A 24,394-nucleotide genomic window follows, 5' to 3' on the forward strand; every position below is an offset into this window, starting at 1 on the left:
TAGCAGAGAAGGAGAGGGGATGTGGTTGGAAGATAAGGGAAGAAAAGGATTGCAAATTCACTTTGATCCCCTCCCCCAACTCCTCAGTTTGCACGGGCTGGGGTGGGGGGAGGGGTGATAATAGAGACCCTTGAGAGGGCTTCATTGTCAGACAGTGAGGTCTTCAGGACTGATCTGTGCAAATGATTCTCGCAACACATTCCATTCAGATGTGTTCCCCATTGTAAAGAGAAACCAGGGCTGGGACTATTAATAATTAAAAGAATGTTGCAAACCATTCAGGCAGTTCCTTCAATAATCTACAAGGTTATCTTTGTTTGAGAAGAGTGTGAAGATGCAATGTAAAACAAGGGAAGAATCCTTGGTCTGATTAATGGACTGACCGGCTGGAACGTGAACATTATTTCGCGTCCACAACCATCTTGTTACAATCAGGAGATATTGGTCCTGTGTGGCGGGAGTGTTGTTATGACCTCTAACAACTGATGAGAGAGTGGCCACTCAAACCAATGAGGTGTAGTTACCTTGCTGTGTGGACCCAGTTTTCTGGTCTCCAGTTATTGAGATTGTCTAGAGTAAGGCTCAAAAAAGGTTCAGAGGCCAATACGCCTATTCAGTTAAAGGCTCTGTATTCTGAAATTATGGAATGTTTGATTCCGCATTCCTTCTTTGTACTTGAACAGCTTCTGTATCAACTTCAAGAAGCATTTTGGAGAGGGAATGGAACGATGGAGGATCAGTCATGACCATACTGAATGGCCAGTGGTTTTGATGGGCTGAATGGCCTCCTCAACCTATTTTTCTACATTTCTGTGTAAAAGTACAGTCAGCCTAACTGTTCCATGCTGGTATAAAGGCTGCATGTAGATCTCCTCCCAATCCCCTTCATCTTAAACTTTTCCTTTTGTCTCATGTCATAATGTTTATCTAGCTTCCCCTTGAGTCTATCTCTATACTGGCCTGAACTGCTGTGCAAGTTCCACATGCTGAGTAGTCTTTGGGTGAAGACATTTCTTCTGAATTTTTTTCTTGGATTCATTCGTGATTATCATGGGGGATGAAATTCTGCTTTGGTTGCAAATAAACTAATTTATGCTTGTTTTGAATTTTTTTCTATCTTTGCATTTCTATTTGAATTATTTTACAGGGCCGAGCACAATCTGAATCAATTCCTTACGTTGTTATTTTCTTTCCAGAAAATACATTTTGCTTTTCAACACATTTCCTAATAACTGAAATTTGTTGAACTACTGAAATTGAATCTGTGTAAAACTAAGCATTTTTAATTCAAAGTGTCAAGACAACACCTGGAAGTAATGTAATTTAAAGTGACCGAATCCCACATTCACAGTATTTTGCTTTTAAATTATTCAAACTCACTTGTTTTCAAAAAAAAATTTGAGTAAACTGAAGCCAAAATTGAATTTTTAAGATTTTTTTAAAAACGTAGTGTGTCTAAACCGTACCAGTTTAATTTTAAACCTCCCTGAGGGCCTGCGAATGAGGGCAATTAGTGGAAACTTCCAATGTGGTTAATTCAGCCTGGTGCTTGGACCAATTTTGTGTCTTTTTCAAACAGAACTAGCATAAAATAAGGCAGAAATCAGAGTTACACTGAAAGTAAATTACGCTTGGGATGTTTTTCAAAATTTTTTTGCCAATGTTTTGGTTGAATTGCATCAACTGCAATTGATTTGACGCTCCCAAGAACTAACACTAACAGATGCTTGATTTTGGGCTCTTACCAGACATTTGGAAACATGTTTTTGATGAAAATGGATGTTGGGCATGACTGTTGCAGGATGGCACATGGTCACCTGATGTTGCTGAGTCAGCTATAATTTATTGTATCAAATGTAATTTCATTTCCATCCGGGGAGGGCACCCAGGCGATGTGATTGATCAGCGAGGAGCTGAACACTACTGAACCCTGCATCCCTACCATACGTGCTCAAACATTGGATTTTGATATTGTAAGTGCAAGCTGTTTGTAGTGACGGGAGGGATGAAAACCAGAGGTTACAGATTGGCAAAAGAGCCTTGAGGAAACAAGGAAAATTGTCTTTATGCAGTGGCTGTTGTGATTGGGAATGGGTTGTTTAATCTGGTAATAGTGGTAGATCCAATAATAATTTCCAAACAACACTTGAATATTTGGTTATAAGGAGAAAAAATTTGCATGGTAATGGGTCAAGCTGGTCAGCACTTTTAAAGATCCAGTAGTGAGACAATATACAAAGGCTCCACCTTCAGCTCCCTAGCCCCCTACGCTTTGGAATTACCCCTCCTAGACCACTCGTCCTCTTTCCTCCTTTAAGTTGCTCCTTTAAAACTGACTTCTTTAAACAAGTATTTGGCCACCTATCTCATGAAGCTTGATGGCAAACATTGTCTGAAAACACACCTGTGACAGTCTCTTGAGAGGTTTCATTTCCTTTAAGGTGTAAGCTGTTGTTGTAAATGGGCTCTGGCCACTATGATAGAACTCATTAACAATCGTGGGGTCCACATTTAGCAATCTGCTGAGAACAAATCTTATCCTGACTGAATGAGGGCAGGATGGATAAAAGGCTCCCCTTGCAGCCACTCCCTGCTGTCAGCTCATTCAGGACTGTTCCTGTTGTAAACGCATTCAGATACTTCCCTCCTTGGTGCAATTAGCATATGTAGATGTTTAACGTGATAGCGATCATTCTGTAGGACAGGTTGATTGTACCCTCCCCCAGTATGCAGTGCTAGTGCGACATCTTTAACAACAGCAGTTTGTGAATTGGGAGGGTGTCCTGATCATGAGGTACTATTGACTCAAAAGGACAACAGGGAGGAGGACGGTTGGTGGGGAGGGTACCTTGAGCTGGTCAAGGTGGCAGAGGACAGAGTGGGGTTGAATAATAATCTGAAAAAACATTAGACTTGCATTTATACAGTGCAGTTCATGATGACAGGACACCACAAAGTCTTTACAGCCAATTAACTATTTTTGAAGTCTATTTGTAATCAATTTGGGAAATGTTAGTCAATTGTGGGACGATTGAGCAAGTTCTAGAAAATAGCAATGTGATAACAGCCAGATGTTCTGTTTTCCCAAGTGATGTTGCTTGTGGGATAAATATTGGGAAAGCTTCCATGCATATCTTCTGGATTATTTATCCAGCTGAGCAGGTAGTTAGGACCACTGTTTAAGACTCCTTCAAAAGATGACAATTCCAGCACCACAGCACTCTTTCAATAACTTCCTCTACTGTATACTGTAGGAGTGTCAGCCTTGATTATGGGAGGAGTTAAGTTCAACTGATTTGAATGGTTTTTAAAGCTGCCTGTTTCAGTGGAGTCCTAGAGGTGGTAGCACCACTATAAGCAGAGATTAGAGTAAATATCAGCAGAGTGGATCCACTGGCATCAATGCAGCCCCCGAGCAGTCCATACGAGCCTAAATCGAAGTTCTAGCATGAGGAGGAACAGGAGCAGAAAGCTTTCTCAGTGATTTCTGCGACCTTTCCTTTGAAAGAATGTTGCACTGCCCCACATCGAATTCCCGTCTTTAACCTCTGACCCTGCCATACTACAGGAAAAAGCCATATCTTTGTATTTTCTTGAAAGAGTTCCTGTGTATATGAATGTGTATGCCAGTGTGAGTATCTCTGTCTGTTGGTCTGTCTTTCTCACTCTCTTTTCATTGGTCTCTGTGCTGGTTGGACTGTGTCTGTCAGTCTTTATTCAAGTGCACTTGTCAGTGTTTTTTGAATTAGTGTGTGTTGTTCTGTGTGTCTTGTGTTTTTGCTTCTGTGAATCTGTCAGTGTGACTGTTTCAATGTACTTGAATGTGCTGGAGGGTATGTGAGTTTTTTTTCTGTTTGAATACTATTGCATATGTTACCATGGCTGTGAGGGTATCTTAAGATGATGAATATCCTATAATCAATAGGCCTGAGAACACGACTTTCTACGAAAGGTGGGATGCAAAGTAGGAGAGATCTTTAATGGACAGGTTCTATATCAGACTAAGGTAGTTGTGAAGTATTAATCTCTGTAGCACATGGCTTATATTGGTGGCATGAAATTATCCAGTGTCTGTTTCTTTGATACAGTTGCTTGTACTTGGAGATTACAATCTAATTTCTGGTTTGTAGACCTACTGTTTTAATGAGTCAAAAAGTGTGGCACTGGAAAAGCACAGCAGGTCAGGCAGCATCTGAGGAGCAGGATGATTGACATTTTGGGCATGAGCCTGCTGTGCTTTTCCAGCACCCCACTTTTTGACTCTGATCTACAGCTTTAATGCGTCAATTAAAGCCTTTGATTTATTTGCCAGTTGAATTGTTTAGTTAATGTTTCTGCAGTGTAGTAATTATCATATTCTCCTAGCACATATAAAGTTCCTGGTTTGAAACCAGGCAGTAATAACAGCCAATATTAGGGGGTCAGTTGACTGGACAATTGGTTTCCAATGTAGAGTGATGTCAACAGCATGGGTTTGATTCCCATAGCCACTGAGGTCACCATGAAGGTCTGTCTTCTCAACCTCACCCCTTGCCTGAGGCATAGTGAACCTCAGGTTAAACCACCACTAGTCATCTCTCAAATGAGAGAGCAGCCCTATGGTCATCTGGCACTATGGGGACTTTATCTTTTACTTAGGTGTGTAGTCGAGGGGGTAGGAATAGCAGTTCTGCAGTTGGTTGCATTTCTGTGGTTTAAATGGACCAAGTGAAATCCTGGAAGAGATCACATATTTACAAGAAGTTTCGATGGTCTGAATGGAATGGTCCTTTTAGAATGTTCTTATGAAATGCGCTGAGAGACTTTACTACTTTGAAGTTACTATATAAATGCAGGGTTGTTTTATTGTCTTTTTCATCTATTCTTATCATACAATGAAACAAGTTAAATCAAGCAGCCTGTTATATAATTGCTGTGGTGTTGTCAATAGTTGATTGCTGAAAGAAAGACCTGAAGTTCTTCATCGCCTTCCACAACATCATGCATCCCAATGTACTTTAGAATAGCACTTTGGCTGTACACTGTAGTTACTGTTGTGGTGTGAAAAACATAGCAGCAAATTTGTGCACAACCAGCTTTCTTCAACAGCACTGAGATAATGGCCACATAATTGTGATATTGCCTGAAGGATAAATATTGGCCAGACCTTGCTGTTTTTTGAAATAGTGTAATGGTATGTTTTACTTTACTTGCTACGGTGAATGGAGCATCCATTTATATCTTTTCTGAAAGTCAGCACAGGATGCAAGCATAAGAGGTACAGTAAGTAAGCTTGCAGATGACACCAAAATTGGAGGTGTAGTGGACAGCGAAGAAGGTTACCTCTGATTACAACAGGATCTTGATCAGATGGGCCACTGGGCTGAGAAGTGGCAGATGGCGTTTAATTCAGATCAATGCGAGGTGCTGCAGTTTGGGAAAGCAAATCTTAGCAAGACTTATACACTTAATGGTAAGGTCCGAGGGAATGTTGCTGAACAAAGAGACCTTGGAGTGCAGGTTCATAGCTCCTTGAAAGTGGAGTCGCAGGTAGATAGGATAGTGAAGAAGGTGTTTGGTATGCCTTCTTTTATTGATCAGAGTATTGAATACAGGAGTTGAGAGGTCATGTTGTGGCTGTACAGGACATTGGTTAGGCCACTGTTGGAATATTGTGTGCAATTCTGGTCTCCTTCCTATCGGAAGGATGTTGTGAAACTTGAAAGGGATCAGAAAAGATTTACAAGGACGTTGCCAGGGTTGGAGGATTTGAGCTACAGGGAGAGGCCGAACAGGCTGGGGCTGTTTTCCCTGGAGTGTCGGAGGTTTATAGAGGTTTACAAAATTACAAGGGGCATGGATAGGATAAATAGACAAAGTATTTTCCCTGGATTGGGGGAGTCCAGAACTAGAGGACATAGGTTTAGGGTGAGAGGGGCAAGATATAAAGAGGGGCAAGATATAAAAAGGGACCCAAGGAGCAACCTTTTCACGCAGAGGGTGGTATGTGTATGGAATGAGCTGCCAGAGGAAATGGTTGAGGCTGATACATTGTAACATTTAAAAGGCACTTGGATGGGGATATGAATAGTCATAGAGTCATAGAGATGTATAGCATGGAAATAGAACCTTCGCTCCAACCCATCCATGCTGATCCAATCTAGTACCACCTGCCAGCACCCGGTCCATATCCCTCCAAACCTTTCCTATTCATATACCCATCCAAATGCCTCTTAAATTTGCAATTGTACCAGCCTGCACCACATCCTCTGGCAGCTCATTCCATACACATACACCCTCTGCGTGGAAAAAGTTGCCCCTTAGGTCTCTTTTATATCTTTCCCCTCTCACCCTAAACCTATGCCCTCTAGTTCTGGACTCCCCAACCTCAGGGAAAAGACTTTGCCTATTTATCCTATCCATGCCCCTCATAACTTTGTAAACCTCTATAAGGTCACCCCACAGCCTCTGATGCTCCAGGGAAAACAGCAGCCTGTTCAGCCTCTCCCTGTAGCTCAGATCCTCCAACCCTGGCAACATCCTTGTAAATCTTTTCTGAACGCTTTCAAGTTTCACAACATCTTTCCGATAGGAAGGAGACCAGAATTGTACACAATATTCCAACAGTGGCCTAACCAATGTCCTGTACAGCCGCAACATGACCTCCCAACTCCTGTACTCAATACTCTGACCAATAAAGGAAAGCTTACCAAACGCCGCCTTCACTATCCTATCTACCTGCGACTTCACTTTCAAGAAGCTATGAACCTGCACTCCAAGGTCTCTTTGTTCAGCAACACTCCCTAGGACCTTACCATTAAGATGTATAAGTCCTGCTAAGATTTGCTTTCCCAAACTGCAGCACCTCGCATTGATCTGAATTAAACTCCATCTGTCACTTCTCAACCCAGTGGCCCAACTGGTCAAGATCCTGTTGTAATCTGAGGTGACCCTCTTCGCTGTCCACTACACCTCCAATTTTGGTGTCATCTGCAAACTTACTAACTGTACCTCTTATGCTCGCATCCAAATCATTTATGTAAATGACAAAAAGTAGAGGGCCCAGCACCGATCTTGTGGCACTCTCGTGGTCACAGGCCTCCAGTCTGAAAAACAACCCTCCACCACCACCCTTTGTCTTCTACCTTTGAGCCAGTTTTGTATCCAAATGGCTAGTTCTCCCTGTATTCCATGAGATCTAACCTTGCTAATCAGTCTCCCATGGGGAACCTTGTCGAACGCCTTACTGAAGTCCATATAGATCACATCTACTGCTCTGCCCTCATCAATCTTCTTTGTTACTTCATCAAAAAACTCAATCAAGTTTGTGAGACATATGGGCTGGCGATGGCAGGTGGGACTAGATTGGGTTGGGATATCTGGTCGGCGTGGAAGGGTTGGACCGAAGGGTCTCTTTCCATGCTGTACATCTCTATGACTCTCACTCTATGACCTTCAATAGTGCAACATTCTCTGTGGTGCATGAAAAGCATGAGTCTCTGTTTTTGACTCAATTCTCTAGAATAGGACTTCAATTCAGAAGTGAAAGTGCAATATAGATTCATATAAATTGTATATTTGAATTCATTTTCTTAATGAGATATTGTTGAGAGAAACTAGCCCCACCTAATCACTTGAGTTAAGAGGTTTGGAAGTAAAGTTACACATAACTGTTCAAACATTTAGGATGGAAGTTCTCTATTTATAGAAAGCTACAATGTTAATTTTTGATGTTAAAGCATGGTCAACAATTATGACAGTGTGAAGTTAAATGGGCAGTCTGTACATATACAATTTTGCCTCCGACCAACTGATCTTTGGCATGTTACAGTGCTATCTGCACCTAATTATATATAATGTAATTTCACAATGTATTGTATAACATTAACTACACAATATTGCTATCACTTGACTTGTTTTAGGCACTTATTGCATCTTCCCACTATGAAGATGTGCATTCGTCTTCCCATCCCATTAAGTCCTTACCTATGTTACTTTGTAATCTTCTTCCTACATTCTATGCCCACAGTCTCTGTAGCATGCTCAGTGCCTATTAAATCTTAATGCATAGAACAATCAATGCGCTTAACTGAATATTAGGACAATAGAATGGTAACATTTCTGATAGTGAGCAGACAAATGGAAGTTAATGCTCTAGGGCAATATTTATATTCACGGATACCTAAAGAATTTTGTTGTGATGGTTTCCAATTTTCTTTTAACTTATTCATTCAAGGATTGTGAGTTTCACTGGCAAAGCCATTCCTTATTACCCATCCCTCTTGCCCTTGAAAAGGCATGATGAGCTTTCTGAAATGTTACAGCCTGTGTGCTGTCAATACCCCCACAGTGGGTTGGGTATCCAGCAACAAAGAAAGAATGGTAGTATATTTCCAAAATGGTGTCTGACCTGGAAGGTGGTGATGTTTCTATGTGTCTGCTGCCATTATCTTCTAATTTGTAGAGATCAAAGGTTTAGGAGGTGCTGTTGAAGAAACCTTGCTGCAGTGCATTATGTGCATGGTGCATATGCTGCATCTGAGCAGTTCTGGTGGAGATGGTGAATGTTTTAAGGTGGTGAGTGGGACACCAATTGAGCAGGCTGCTTTGTCATGGATGATGCCAAACTACTTGAGTGCTAATGAAATTGCACTCCTCTTGGGCTGGAGGAGTGTGCCTTCTAGATAGCGGAACATTCTTGGAGATGGGGAGGTGAGTCATTCAGCAAAGATATCCAGCTTCTTATCTGTTGTTGGAGCCACTCTATTTATGTAGCTAGTTCATTTAGGTTTCTGGTTAGTGGTGATCTTCTCTCATTCTATCACCCTGTAGAATGCTGATGATTAGAGCTTTGGCGATTGGTCTGGGTGGGTTGCTCTTCGGAGGGTCGGTGTGGACTTGTTGGGCCGAAGGGCCTGTTTCCATACTGTAAGTAATCTAATCTAATCTGATCATATTGGTGTTAAATGTCACGAGGTGGTGAACAACCATTGATTGAAAGATTCTCATAATTTGATTCAAGAGCTATTTTCCCTGTATTTTGTGTCAGTTACAAGAAGTGAGAATAGATGCAAGGTCTTTTGGCCTTTCTTATCCCACAACCCAAATATAGTTGTTCAAGCCAATTACAGCTGATGTGTGAACATTGTCTGCAAGTTGTTTACCTACAAAACAGCAAAGATCCCACAAACAACAATGAGATAAATGACTAATTAATCTGTTGTTATGGTGTGAATTGAAGGATAATCATTGGGACATACCACAATGGAAGAATTCTTCTTTGAAATCTATTTGAGCGGGCATACAGAAAACTGGTCAAAATGACTTTTCTGAAGGGCTGTATCTCTGTCAATCCCAACACCTTCCCTTGTACTGCACTGATCACATCAGCCTGCATTAGATGCTCAAGCATCTACAGTTGGGCTTGAACCTACAATCTTCTGAGTGAAGAATATTACCCTCCTATGCCACGTGGACACCTAGCTTTTAACTTGTCAGATGCAAACTCAACTCATTGGTTCAGCTACTGTTTTTGCATTGATGGAAAGTAAAGTTGGGCAGTTCATCCAATTTGCATCTATTTCTCAGTGAGGGAGGCTATATGAATATTTCCCCCATCCATGATTGAATTAAGTGGATTGCTCAGGGAAGCAACTGCATTACGTTTTAAGCACACGATCAGTTCAATTTACAGACCACACAAGCTATTGTGAAAATAAAATTGTAAGGCTCATGAAAGTGTTTTAGTTACACTAGTGAGTTGCAAGTGCTGTTGTCAAGACACACACTCTACCAATCAATTCAGGTTAACTGTGGCTCAGTGAGCAGCACCTTCAGGCTCCTGAGTCAGCAGGTTGTGGTTCAAGCCCCACTCCAGATAATTAAATACAAGATTTAGTATGACGCTGACAGCGTTGCAACATTGTCGGCTTTGTGCCAAATGTTTAAACTGAGACACTGACTGCTTAGTGCTGTTGGTTGCTAAAAATTTTTGGAACAATAGCAGAAAGGTCCCCTAGCCCTGATTCCTTTTGGTGATCTGGTCAATATTGCTTCCTCAACCAATACCAGTGAAAAAGAAATTCACGTTCCCCGACCATTTTTTTGTGCAATTCTGCTACCGTACATTCATCAAAGCCCATTCTATTATTTAAAGTGCATTGGTAATTTTTGGATGGGTGCAAAATGATGCAAATTCCTTTTTTCTTGTGTTTCCAATGCAGTAATGAAACAAAGGCTAATATCCTACTTAATGCTCTGAGTGTACTAGTTTGGTTTCCTTACAGAACAATGGGTCAAATGGGAGGTTTGCCTCTGAGGCTGCTTTAGAAAGTGTTGGAATCAGAGGGAACTTAGAACAAACTCAGTGGTCCCCCATTGGGTTGGATTATGACTCATTTGTATGTCAACTATACCTCTGTGATTCTGTGTTTCTTCCATACCCTTGTTCAACAACAAAAAAACCCCCAAATCTCCATTCTCAATCTTTCAGTTGACTGTCTCTCTTTCTCTCAATGGTTAGAGATTGCCCCTTCACCCCCAATGAAGACAGTCCAGATTTTCACCATCTTCTGTGGGAAGAAGGGCTGATTGATTAACTTTGAAGGTGATGGTGCCTTGTTCTAGACTCTCCTACAAGAAGGGCTCATATCTCGATCTGCCTTTTTAATAATCAGAAATACCTCAAATTGCCCCTTAATCTAAATCCAAGGAAATACCAACATTGTAATTTAACCCTTTTTAGCCATGAAATTACTGCTCAATCTGTGCTGTATCAAAGCCAATTCATCCTTTGTTACAGGCAGAGCTCAGAACTGATAAAACAGCTCTGCAAGTGTTGAGGGAGATGGCTTGGAGATTTTATACTCCCTTGAGGAATGGGGAGAGATTGGGGAAGGGTAAAGCAGAGTTGATTCCGCAAGGAGTGAAAGAAACTAACGATGTGGTACGTTGTTAGAAGACTGCAACACCATTGGGCTTGGAGGATGAGCATTTGGCCTATTTAAAATTGGTACTGGTATTTAAAAGTTATCCAATTAATGCCACTTATCTTACCCTTATGCCTAGCCAAGCAACTTCTTTTTTCAATTATTTTTCCAGTTCCCTTCAAAAAGTCATTATTGTATCTGCTTCCATCACCCAATCAGAACATTCTAGATCATCTTAAAACAAAGCTTCTGGTTCTTTTTTCGAATCGGTGTCCTCTCCTATCGAGGCCTGTTCCCATTTGAAACAGTTTTGTTAACTAATATACCCCTCCTGATTTTTGAAAACCTCTGACAAATCTGGGTAATTTTGCCCCCTTCCCCTCCCCCCACACTCTTTATTTTTGATCCAGAGGCCAATAAGCAAATCAGGAGCGAACACAATGAGCGGTGGAGAAACTTCCATCAGAGATTAATTATCTCAGTCTTCCGTTCCCAGGCTTCCTTTGATGAAATCACTGATCGGCCACTCCTAATCTGACCCGATGGTGCAGGCACTTCAAGAATGTGGCGGCAATGACCAGCAGGGACTGACCACTACTTTGTTATTTATCTTGTGGGCCCAAACGCAGTACAGGCTGAGGGTGGCCTCTGCCAGACCACCCATTACTTTAGTCACTGGATATCCCTATTTATCCAAAGGGGACATCCTTAGCCTGGGAATTGCATGCGGAGAGATTGAATGGGATGAGGACGGGGGTGGGGTGGAGAGTAGGAGGGGGAGGTGCGCTCCCAATGATCACTGATAACTAGTTAAGCCGATCAGTTTGAGGGCTGCAAGACATTCCCTGACACAACTTGTAAGGGGAAAACGGGTTCAAATCTCCCCTCAGAATTCAAAAATAGAAGGATTTTTAAACAATGGTCCCCGAGTTGGTCATTGCAGAGAACTGGGATTTTAAAAATAGACTGTGTGTGTTAATTGGGATGGGATTCTTGTTTTGTTTTTGTGAATGAATCTTTTCTCTCTCTCTCTCCCTTCGCCCCCACCCCCCGTCATCTATTTGGCGGGATCTCTGTGAAACCATTCTGTTGTCTCTTGCTCTCAGGAAGGAATTGCTAGAGGAGGAGGAGGGGCTGGGGTGAATGTCCCTCAGATTCCTGATTCCCAGTGGGAATTGGGAGATGTGACAAATCAGAGACAGGGAGTGAAAAACGACATAGACACGAAGGAGTTTTTGCTATTTGGGTTGGGAAATCGGAAATAATGGGATGATGCACGGATGTGAAAAGTGACCAATACGCCGCTAGTTTAACTTTTCCAGTGACTAGTTTTTTTTAAAAAAAAAGCCGTCAATCGCCCATTTGGAGATTTCACACGCCGAGAATGTGAATAGGACATTTCAGCAGTTAGGTGGGGAGAGGGTGCATAGTTCTGGAGGCTTCACTGTATGACGACCTCAGTCTCCAAACACTGCCACCTGGTCAAACAGCCTGTTTTGTCTTCATCTCCTTTATTGCATGCAAGTGTTCAACGAATCAAAAAATCCACCCCCCCCCCCCCCAAGGTTTTTATTCACAGTGGTGCCCGTGATATTAAACCTTTGATTATTGGGGGTTACAGAATAGTGGAATCTGAACGTGACACAGCACAGAATAAGGCCATTCGATCCATTGAATGTATATCAGTTTTTAGCCCACATCCCTGCAATTATTTCTCAATCAAGTACTTTTCCAGTTCCTTTGGGAATGTTATTGTTAAATTTGTATCCACTGCATTTAGACCATAGGATTGGAATATTAATTAGGTGTGAACCTGGATTCAGTATAACTGCATGGTCTGCTGCACAGCTGGAGACCAAAACAAACATCTATTTTGACATGGCAAATGTGAATTTGCCAAATGGATTAACTTGCATTTATATAGCACCTATGGAATAGAATGAAATGTTCCACAGCAGTTCCCAAAAGCTTTCAGAATCAGAAAATTAGTACAGTGTAGAAGGAACCGATTTGGCCCATGTAACCAAAGTTTTATATTAAGCCATACAGAAGGTATGAGGACTACTGAGCCCTAAAATTGGACAAAGAGGTTAATGGAGCATTTGAAATAAGAAGCAAGAATTGGAAAAGAGCGACCACTTTATGTCGAGAATTCAAACGTTTTGCACCTGTATCTCAGAAGGGAGCATCACAATTGTGAATAAAAGTGGAGATGCAGAAGAGGCCAGATTAGAGGAACACTCATATTAGATTTGTAAGACCAGGACAATGAAATAGTACCACTGACATTGTACAAAAGCAACATCAAAGAACATCACACAGTAAAATTTGGAGTGAATGCACTAGTGTTATATAGCACTGTAATTAGAGGCAGGAATGCTTCCAGTAGTCATGCTTTTGCTTGAATTAGGATGTCATGGGTTCCAGAGGATTTGAGTACAGAATGCAAAGTGACATAAACACAAAGTCCAGGTGTTACTTTGTATGTCTGGCAGCATCAGAGTCTGCAGTTCCAAATAAATCACATCAGATTCAAAATGTTAACCATGTTTTTCTCTCTGCACTGATACTGCTAGACCTCCTGAGTTTCTCCAGCACTTTTTATTTCAGATCTCTAGCATCTGCAGTATTTTTCTTTTTGCTCCAGTCTGACACTCAGCACAACACTGAGGGAATGCTACACTGCAAGGTGCTGTCTTTTAAGATGAAATACTAAACTGTCTGTCCTCTCCACTGAATGCAAAGTATCAGAGTATTATTTGACAAGCTCAAGGAAGCTCTCTTCAGTGTCTTTAGCATTTAGCCCTCAACCCTATATCAATATAATAATGCCTGTTGGTGCAAACTTGTTGTTTACAAATTGCTTCCCATGTTTAATCTATTACAACAGAAACAATACTTCAAAAGCATTTCATTACTTTAAAAATACATTGGAACATCTTTAAATTGTGAATGGCACAGTAAAAATGTATTCATTTTATTTGTAAACCGTGACAGCCCCATAACAAATGATTAGGTTGACTGAGATACTGAGCATTTGCATCAGTTTAAGAGAGAGCTTTTATAATTTTTATAAAGAACCAATATGCAGAGATAAGGGGCAACATTAAAAGTTTATGGATAAGAAAATACTTAACAATGTGACTACATTTCAAAATATTTCATTGGCTGTCAAGAGTTTTGAGGGTTCTGGTAATCATGAAAAGTGCTTCTATAAATTCAAGTGAAATAGAAAAGTTGTTAATAGTGATAATAGACCAAATGTTGTAGGAGCAGAAGTACGCCAATCAGTGCATCAAGTCTGCTTCATCTTTCAATGGGATCATGACTGATCTGATTATCTTTAACTCCACTTTTCTGACTTTTTCCCATAACCCTTGATTCCCTCACTGAATAATAATCTGTCTATCTCTGCCTATCTCTACTTATTGATCCAACCTCCACAGCCCCTTGTGGTAAATAATTCCAAAGATTCAATACCCTCTGAAGGAAGAAATTACTCCTCATCTCTATCCCTAACTGGGTAACTCCTTGCTTTAAGATTACACCCTCTGATCCCAGACTTGCCCTCAAGGGGAAACGACCTCTCCACATCCACCCTGTCAAATCCTCTCAGAATCTTGCTCGTTTCTTGTATTTATAATTATAGGCAGCAGGGTGGAATGGAGTTCAGTGTGGAAAAGTGTGAACCAGTGCACTCTTGGAAGATGTATGTAGTAATACCATGATTTTGAAAGTGTAGACATGTAAAAAGACTTTAGTGTGTTACATATGGTTCCTTTTAAAGATGCATCTGTCTTAAAGATGAATGTAAAAGACAAAAAGCATTATTTCGAAGTTGGCCAGAGAAGTTCTCTGTATTGTACCGGCAGCTATTTACAAAACATTGCAAAGCTAGATTATCTGGTCATCCTTTAATTGTTTATGGAAGTTTGCTATGGTTCTGGCACTACAACATTGACTGCATTTCAGAAATACTTCACTGGTTGTAATGTGCTTTGAAATGGCTGGTGATCATGACAGGCACTACATAAATGCGTGTCCTTATTATACAAGTAAATTAATAGAATATTGAGTCATAGAGTCATTCAGCCACGGAAACAGACCCTTTGGTCCAACTCATCCATTCCTACCAGACAACCCAATCTGACCTAATCCCTTTTGCCAGCATTTGGTCCATATTCCTCTAAATCAAATGCAAGCAAACAGATCATGCTGCAATGTTGTGAATCACTGTTTAGCCTCTGCTGAAATGTTATGGTCATTTCTGGAGGTACCACACTTGTGAAAAGATGTAAAGAGGTTTGAGTAGGGAAAAAGGAGGTTGACCATAATGTTACCAGGGGTGAAGGACTTGATGTCAGTTTGGAAAAGTTATGACTATATTGACAGAGAAAATTATTAGCTGCTCTGACATGTTGGTAAAGTAGCCAAAACTCTTTGCTTGAGCTAGTGAGACAGTAACTGTAAACGTAGATTCAAAGCATTTTGCTAAAGAAGGGCTTTACTACAATTATTTTCACTCATAGCTGTGATAAGAAAGCTGGACTTTGAATCATTTTAAAAGGGACCTGGGAAGGTATTTGAGGATGAAGATCTTCAGATAGGAGGTGGATGAAGTATAACTGCTCTTTCTTAATGGACTCCCAATCCATTTATCTTACTGTTTCCAACTATGGAATACAATCCTGACTTTCCCCTTTTATGATGGAAACTGCCTTTGGCTTAGTGATACATCACAAGCTTTACATATCTCTCTCAAAGTTGGTCATTAAACCAATGCCAATATGGGAAGAGATCCATACCCATCTTCATACCTTACTTCACCTATGGATCATAACATTGATATCATAGAAGCTGGTACAGAAGCCTGAACACACGCACCAGCCGATTTCAAAACAGTCTACCCTACTGTTGTTAGAATACTCAATGGAGTCTCAAACTCTTAACATTCACCTGTACCTGTGTTTTTGCCACTGTTTACCTATTATTTACTTATCTATGCTACTTAACTCTGTGATCTGCCTGTATTGTTTGCAATACAAAGCTTTTCACTGTGCCTTGGTACACATGACAATAAATAAATTCAATTCAGTAATGGTGCGTACAATGTTTCCAGTCTGAGGCTGGTAGTGTACATGGATTATCCAATAAATTCTGCAGCATGTATATTTTGGATTGTATAGCAAAGATGAGTATATGGTAAATACTAAAAATAAACAAAGGACTGTGGATGCTAGAAATCAGAAACAAACAGAAATTACCGGAAAAACATAGCTGGTCTGACAGCATCTGTGGATACAATGTTTCTTGTCTAGTGACCTTTCTTCAAAATTGACTTAACCGAAACGTTAACTGTGATTTTTGTCCATCCAAGCTGCCAGACCTACAGTGTTTTTCCAGTAATTTCTGCTTTTGTTCATATATAGTATATATTGTATAACACATGGATGGTCCTGTATTAATACAGTTATACCACAAAGTAAGTTTTGTATATTAAAAAGCTATTCTATAGCATTTGCTAAAGTGTTTCATAATAGACTATCAGTCAAAGCTATGGAAATAAAGGCAGTTTATTGACCTGGTGTGGAAATTGACTGAGTGATCGGCAGATTGAAGGGGTACTCAAATTGGCAAATTGTGTAATGTGGTGCCCTACAAATATCTGTGAGCTGCCCATCCAAGTTTGCTGATGATACAAAGATGATTTGCATTGTAAGCAATGTAAATTGAAATTTATTGGTATAAAGAGATATTAAAAGGGTTCAGCAATTGGGCAAAACTGTGGCAAATGGATTTCGGTGGAGACAAATGAGTTCATTAATTTGGGACCCAAAATCACAGTACTTCCTGTAAGACAGTAATGGAGCTCCAAAGATTCTTCAGGATTCAGACATATGAAGAAATGTCACAAACATAGGAAAATAATCATGAAGGATAATAATTTGCTAATAGTTGTATCTAAAGGCTAGATGACAAGAAAGTCAAAGACCTACTTCTAACCCTGGTTAGACCACACTTGAAGTAGTTGTAGCTGTTCTGATTACTGCAGCTTAGACATTGGGAAGGGCAGTATGGATCTACCAGTATGGTATCTGGACTCCAAGCGTAAAGTTGTGAAGAACGATTTACCAAGATAAAGTTGGATTCCCTGGAATTTAGAAGATTAAGGATGGTGTGATTTGCAATTTTGAGACTTTAACAGAAACGGCTAGGATGAATAAAGGGAAATTTTCCTAGTTGGGGAGTCTAAGACTGTGGGACATGAGATGCACAGTGACCAATTTTTGAGTTTTTTTAATGAAATAAAAGTGGGCTCACTTTGACCAGAACTTGGAAAGAGTGCTAGTGACCATATAAGTAGATTGGAGTGTGCTGGTGAATTGATCTTCACTGGATGACCAATGGGCCCAGTATGTAAGCTAATGGAAAAGAAACGAGGAAAACAAAGGAAAAGGCTTCCTTTCGGAGATGCAGGATAATCGTTGAAAATATCCTGTTAATTCCAGCCTATTCAGGTCTAAAATTAGGAAATACTTCTAACAGGGTAATAGATGGTTTGAACGCTCTTCCAAAAATGTTACTGACAGTACATCAATTGCTGATTATAAAAATTGTTTGAAGACTTGCCAACCAGAAAGGTATTAAAAGGATATGGAAAAGAATATGGAAGTATGATCAAAATACAATTAGCTATAATCTAATGAAATAATACATCAAACTTGAGGGACTAAACAGCTGTCTCGTGTTCTTGTATTCTTTTATAAAGCTGGTGTACATTGATACTTCTGCGTATTACAAATTTGGCATATGTAGAATTCCCTGTATAAGGAGGTCCTTTATACTATGAAGCTTATGTGTATGGTGATTTTGTATTTTGTGGATTGTATGGTGCACTATCAATCTTGTATAAATGGCAGTTCTGTATATTTCAAAGTTTGTATTTGGTTATGTACATATACAGCTGATGGGTAATTGTTCTATATATTTTCAAGCTGTTCTTTATTTTCCTTTTGTTGTTATTATTACTATATGTGTATAATTTTATGTTCATGTTAGTACTTTTACCTTTTTTTCAACAGACTGCCTATTTCAATCATTGTAATGTTGCCTGACTCCGACCCTGCTTCAGCCCACCTCTTGCTGGTGTTCTCCTTCAAGGCTTTGTTACTTTGAGACTTAGGATATTTCAAGAACTTGACTTACCACCTCCTTTTATTCTGCACTGGCTTGTGTTCATCCAAAGCTGTCTGACCCCTAAGTCTCACCAAGTCCTGTTCACTAATCAACCCTATGTTTTCTGATCTATGTTACCCCCGATCCAGTAACACCACTGATTGTTTCTGGTGCTTACAACACTGACTCCATAACAACTCTCTCAAAACCTGGTCTCCTCTAATTCTGGACTCTTGAAGATTCCTGATCTTAAACTCTCCATCATAGGGTCAGGACCTTCAGCTGTCCAGACAGAAATTCTGCAATTCTCACCCTGCATCTTACCCCCTTTACACACTTTTTAAAAAATCTTGCTCTTTGACCAAGCTATGACCTGCTCTGATATCTCCTTCTAGGGCTTGGTTTAATGCTTGTTCGATAATGCTCTTATGAAGTGCCATGGAACACTTTACAATGTTAATGGTGCTATATTAGTATAAGTTGTTGATATGTTCCATCGTCTGGTATATGGGAATGATTCTTAGAAAGTTGAAGTATAGTTGTTCAATAAAAATGTTGGCCCTGTATATTGTAGAGTATGAGGTGGATCAGTATATTGTGATATGCCTCTTATATTAAAAAGTAGGTCAATGAGAATAGTCTTGTGCGTTACAAATGTAGTTTGTTCTGTGTAATATCAGGCTGCTGTATGGGGAAGGTCCTGTGCAATATCAAGCTGCTGTATGGGGAAGGTCCTGTGTAATGCTTCAGGATGTGCTTCAGATTCCCTGGTCCCATTTTACGGCTAAAGCACAATTCTCCCTTGGGCTCCATGTCCCATCCAGCTGTTTTCATAGTAAGGAAATAAGCACAGTTAATTGTGATGTGATTGATTTCAACGGCAATCTAATGTGTTTTGTGAAAGGGGGCTTGCTGAGGAGCCCAGCCTGCAGAGCAGCTGCTGAACAATTCAATCATTGCCCATATGCTAATGCCTATAGGTCTATTAAAGGCATTTTGAATGCACCAGTGATCACAGCATAATTTAAACAACTCTTAAATTGCCCCCACTCTTCTTCACCCCTGCCCCGCACTCTTTCTCCCCCCCCCCCACACACACACCTCCCCATCCCCCCCCACTCCCCTCCCCACTCCTTGCCCCCTCCCCCCACTCCTCTTCACTCCCCCCACTCCCCTTTCTCTCCCTCCACTCCCCTTTCATTCCCCCTCCACTTCCCTTTCTCTTCCCCTTCCCCTCCCCCTCCCCCTCCCCCCCCTCACCCCTGTCCCCTTCCCCTCTTCCCCTTCCTCCCTTCCCCTTCCCCCCTTCCCCCCCCTCCACTTTCCCTTCCCCCTCCCCTTCTCCTTCCCTCTGCTCGCTTTCCCTTCTCACCCCTGCCCCTTCCCCTCTTCCCCCTCCCCCTTCACTTCCCCCTCCCCACTTCCCTTCTCCCCACTTTCCTTTCCCTCCCACTCCCCTTTCCCCGCACTCTTTTTTTTTTCTTCCCCGCACTCCTCCTTTTTCTCCCCACCCCCCTACCCCCCCTACCCCCTCCTCACCCCTCCCCCTCCCCTTCCTTTCCCCTCCCCTTCCCCCCCCACTCCCCCCTTCCCATCCCCCCCTTCCTTTCCCCTCTCCATCCCCCCTTCCTTTCCCCTTCCTCCCCCTTCCCATTCCCCCTCTTCCCCTTCACCCCCCTCTTCCCCTTCACCCCCCTCTTCCCCCTTCCCCTTATCCCACCCTTCCCATTCCCCCCCTTCTCCTTCCCCCCCCCTCCCCTCCCCTCCCCCCTTCTCCTTCCCCCCCTCCCCCTTCCCCCTCCCCTTCCCCTTCCCACCCCTTCCCTTTCCCACCCCTTCCCCTTCTTCCCCCTTTCCTTTCCCACTCCCCTTCCCTTTCCCACCCCCTTATCACTCCCCTTACCCCCTCCCCCTTCTCCTTCCCCCCCGCCCTTCCCCCCCACCCCCCCACCCCCCGCAGTCCTCCTCAAAAACCCTTAATGCTGCACTTAGTAGTGAATAAAGTGTTACCATTATTTCCTGGACGATATAACCACTAAAATTGCCATGCGTCCTTTGGTGCCCAGACACTTACATGAAAATCATGACATATTTTGTGGTCTACAGGTTCTGTCAAATAGAGGTTTTCTAACTTACTGCTTTATTATTGGTGCTGTGCAGTTACCATTTGTATTTCAGTGTGTATACTTTTTTTGTACCTGGATTTATGGGACGGTGATGTGTGGTGCTAATGTTACTGGACCATAAGCTTTTACCCTGAACTAATATCCTGGGTATGTGAGTTCAAATCAGCACAGTGGCTCAGTAGTTAGCACTGCTGCCCAATTCCCACCTCAGACAACTGTCTGTGTGGAGTTTGCACGTTCTCCCTGTGTCTACGTAGGTTTCCTCCGGGTGCTCCGGTTTCCTCCCACAATCCAAAGATGTGCAGGTCAAGTGAATTGGTCATGCTAAATTGCCCGTAGTGATATGTGCATTAATCAGGGATAAATGTTGGGGAATGGGTCTGGGTGGATTACTCTTCGGATGGTCAGTGTGGACTTGTTGGGCTGAAGGGCCTGTTTCCACACTGTAGGGAATCTAATCTAATCTAATCTAAGTTCCACTATGGCAGGTAATGAAACATAAATTCAATAAAATCAGAAATTAAATAAAAACAAGCCTAATCACCAAAGTTCCAACAACTTTGTGGTTTCTGTGCAGAACTCTGAGTGATGTATTTAAAGTAGGCCATCACTCAATGGATGCTTGGCAATTTTAAAACTTTGTTTGTTAACAAATAAGTGTTTGTTTATATTACAATTCCATGTATTTTACCTGCTTAAAATAAAATTGTTTATTCCACTCAGAAGCACTGTGGACCTGTTTTAGTGATAATTCTACATACAACTAAGTATAGTACATGACCAAAAGATGATGTAGTAATGTCTTCACTCCTTTGGCAGCTTTTCTTGCCTATCTTTTATTTGCTGCCCAATGATTGCACACTTGATGCTTCGTATGTCTTTTTGGACAACTTGTTGCAAATTGAACAATTTTAAATCTTATTTCTGGATTTAGATTTAGTTGAGTTCATTCAGTTAAATTCATGTTCATGATCAGCATTGTTGCCTGAAATGTTGGCACACATATCCAGAGGAATGGACATTTCTTAAACCTGGTTGTCTTTTAAGGTATAGATCACCAAATGTCTGAATGGAACCTGTCTTGCCTTTGTCCATAACCATAAATTTGAAATTGCAATACTGTTCATATCTTTGTGTCACAATTTCTTTGAAATGTGGCTTGTGAGTGGAATATTTTAATATCAGTTGCACAACATTGTCTTTTCCAAATTCATAATTGGCTGTCATGGCAATTGCAACCTGATCAAATGCATTTCAGTCTAGTAAATATTATGCAAATCTGCTATTCAAGTGGTCACATAGCAGTTGAATGGATTAAAGGATTGTGGTAGTGTCAACATGACTGTCTAGAGCAGTCAGAACCATCTTAACTTCATCACTCCAATAAAGATGTTCACCTAGACACTGAATCTTTAATTTATTGATCTTGGCCTTTGCAAATTGCATAGCTTCAATTGTTGTCAAACACATTCTCTAAAAGATTTTGCCAATTCACCTGGAGCATCATTCAGAACTGTGAATGTAGCACAATGTTGTGGCATTGTGAACATTATCAGGCAACATTTGTTTGTTGGACCACTGCACTTATTCAGCTGCTCTGCGCAGCACTTCGTCAAGGCTTTGTAGTTTTGCATTAGTTCATTGACTGCAAAGTGTCTTAACAGACACCTCACTTCTTTCAGAGGTTGAAATACCTCTGCATCACACTCTCATTTTGGCAAATTCTCCAAGTTATCTTTCCTTCTCAAATGACTTGCTGAACATCGTATTTACTGTTCTTAGAAGTGGTTCAATATCCTGCCAAATTGAGACCTGCTTTCAGGCATCATGTATTTCAATATCTTCTATGTGAGCAATGCAGTAATGTTCTGACTAACGTCACATTGTAACATTGCTGCTATTCTGTTTTCTTTTCCAAGTATAACAAAGGCTCTGTTGGATAGAATCTTTGCCATATTCTGTAAATCAAAATCGCCATTAATATAAAATTGCTTGTCGTGAGCAGTCAGTTTCAAAAATCCTGCAAAGGCAATCTTGTAAACAGTTCAGATTCTAATTGAACCTTGATGTGCAAAGTCAACATTTTTCATACTAAAATGCTTGTACTTTCATCTACTATCAGCATACAAAAACACGATTTTATGCAATTTATCCAGTCAATCTTTGACAGAGTTAGTGCACTCCACAAATTTGAAGGTGTAATCCTTGCTGTGCCAGCTCTTAGTAATTGCAGTGGACTTTGCTACATGATCATGAATCTCTTGTACAGAAAGAATTGACACGTACTGTATATTGCAAGTATGACATTATCAATTACGACTTTCATCTGATTTCGGATTGATCTATTTTTGTATGCTCTCCCACATATCGCCCTCCCCCCAACCAAAACACATGCACGCAAATGCGCTCATGCCTGGTATTTCAGTAAGTATGCATAAAATTCCATCTTTGTGTCTTTTATAAGACTACAACTAGAAACCATGTGCATGTTTTGCCTCAAATGTCACTTTAGTCCAATTTCCAATCGTACCCCTCGCTTCCCAGTGCTGATCCCCTCTCTTAGTGTTTCACGTAGTGTACAAGCCATTGTCAGTTTTAGGATAAGTGAAAACCTCACCCATTTGTGTGTTGACTATGGTATTACAGTTTCCATGATCTCAGAAAACCATCCCTTTTTGAAATGTGCACTAGACTTTTAAGGAGCTTGAAAGGTAGCTTTTCATTTCGACAAATTTTAAACTTTGTTGGAAAATATTGTTAATTCTCCTGTGTCCTTTTGGAATGGCTGTTTGCTTCTTGGACCTCCTGCTGTGTGATCCTTTTGGTGGCTGTAAACTCCCCACTCCACATTTTAGGTTATGGCCTGGCGTCTTCTCCCCTTCCGTGAGCCAACATTGTACAGCCTCCCTGGACTGGAGCTGCGTTTGTTCAGAAGCTGGGCTCCAATAGCCTGTGAGATTATAGAGTGCCAACTTGTGATTCAGGGAGCCTGGGTTTTGTGGCTGTAGGGTATGGGGTAGGGCATCGTGGGATGTAGAAAGGTTTTTGTTTCCCAGCGTACACCTGTGCATGCACACAGCTTACGTGGAACTTGGCTCATAGTAACCACTATTATTTGTCAGTAAAAATGCATCTAGTTCAACAATGACCTTCAGGGAAGGAAATCTACTATTTTTACGCAGCTTGGTCTACATAATGATGTGGTTGACCCTTAACTGCCCTCTGGGCAACCAGGAATAGGCAATAAATGCTGGCCCAGCCAGTGATTTCCACATCCCATGAACACACTTTTTTTGTTTTTAAAATGTGCACGCCAGTAATAGATGAATTTTTTTGAATTGTTGTCAAATCATTGCTGATTGCACTGGCCATAGTGAACTGAATTCTGGTGATCACATTCAGTAGTCAGGTTAATCCAAGCATGCTCAATGAAAATGCGATTCTCCTGGGATAGAATGTGTTTCAGTCTTTACCACACTCCTTTGTGGATTTGAGGATAATTTGAAAATTGCTTTAGAATTTCCTAAAACTATTGGGAGATTTGTTGCGTTTTGATTTACTCTAAATGCTTGTAATTTTTTTTTAACATTTTCTCTGGGCAATGTTTTTTTTTCAGAGCAAGCTGCACATGGAAGGCTTCCGCAGTTTGAAAGAGGGAGAGCCAGTGGAATTTACGTTTAAGAAATCTTCCAAAGGTCTGGAGTCGATACGGGTAACGGGCCCTGGTGGTACCTCCTGCATTGGGAGTGAAAGGAGACCTAAAGGCAAGAATATGCAAAAGCGAAGGCCAAAGGGAGACAGGTGAGATGGGGTAGGGTGGTTCTAGGCAACAGTACATCCCAAATTGACATTCAATCCTTGAACAAGTCACAGTATTGTTTATGGGATGTGGGCGTGGCTCGCTGGGCTAGCATTTATTGCTCATCCTTAATTGCACTGAAGGTAGGGGGTGAGCTGCCTTCTCAAATTGCTGTAATCTAGTTGGTGTACGAAGTGCTGTTAGGAAGTGAGTTCCAGGGTTTTCACCCAACAACACTGAAGGAACAATGATATATTTCCAAGTCAGAACAGCAAGTGGCTTGGAGAGGAACTTGGAAGTGGTGGAATGTATCTGTTTGCCCTTGTTCCTCTAGATGGTAGTGGTTGAGAATTTAGAAGATATTGTCTAAAGAGTCTTGGGAAATT

General features: G+C 41.2%; 1 protein-coding gene across 6 annotated transcripts in view; it reads left to right on the plus strand.

The window, feature by feature from the left end:
- LOC140453496 (protein lin-28 homolog A-like) overlaps positions 1 to 24,394 on the plus strand; it is a 137,766-nt gene that overhangs the window by 96,244 nt on the left and 17,128 nt on the right. For all 6 annotated transcript variants that reach the window (XM_072548227.1, XM_072548228.1, XM_072548231.1 and 3 more), the window contains one exon: positions 23,826 to 24,010. In XM_072548227.1, the coding sequence (XP_072404328.1) occupies positions 23,826 to 24,010 (185 nt within the window). The remainder of the gene's footprint in view (positions 1 to 23,825; positions 24,011 to 24,394) is intronic.

The sequence above is a fragment of the Chiloscyllium punctatum genome, chromosome 27 (assembly GCF_047496795.1).
Source record: "Chiloscyllium punctatum isolate Juve2018m chromosome 27, sChiPun1.3, whole genome shotgun sequence".
Lineage (NCBI taxonomy): Eukaryota > Metazoa > Chordata > Chondrichthyes > Orectolobiformes > Hemiscylliidae > Chiloscyllium > Chiloscyllium punctatum.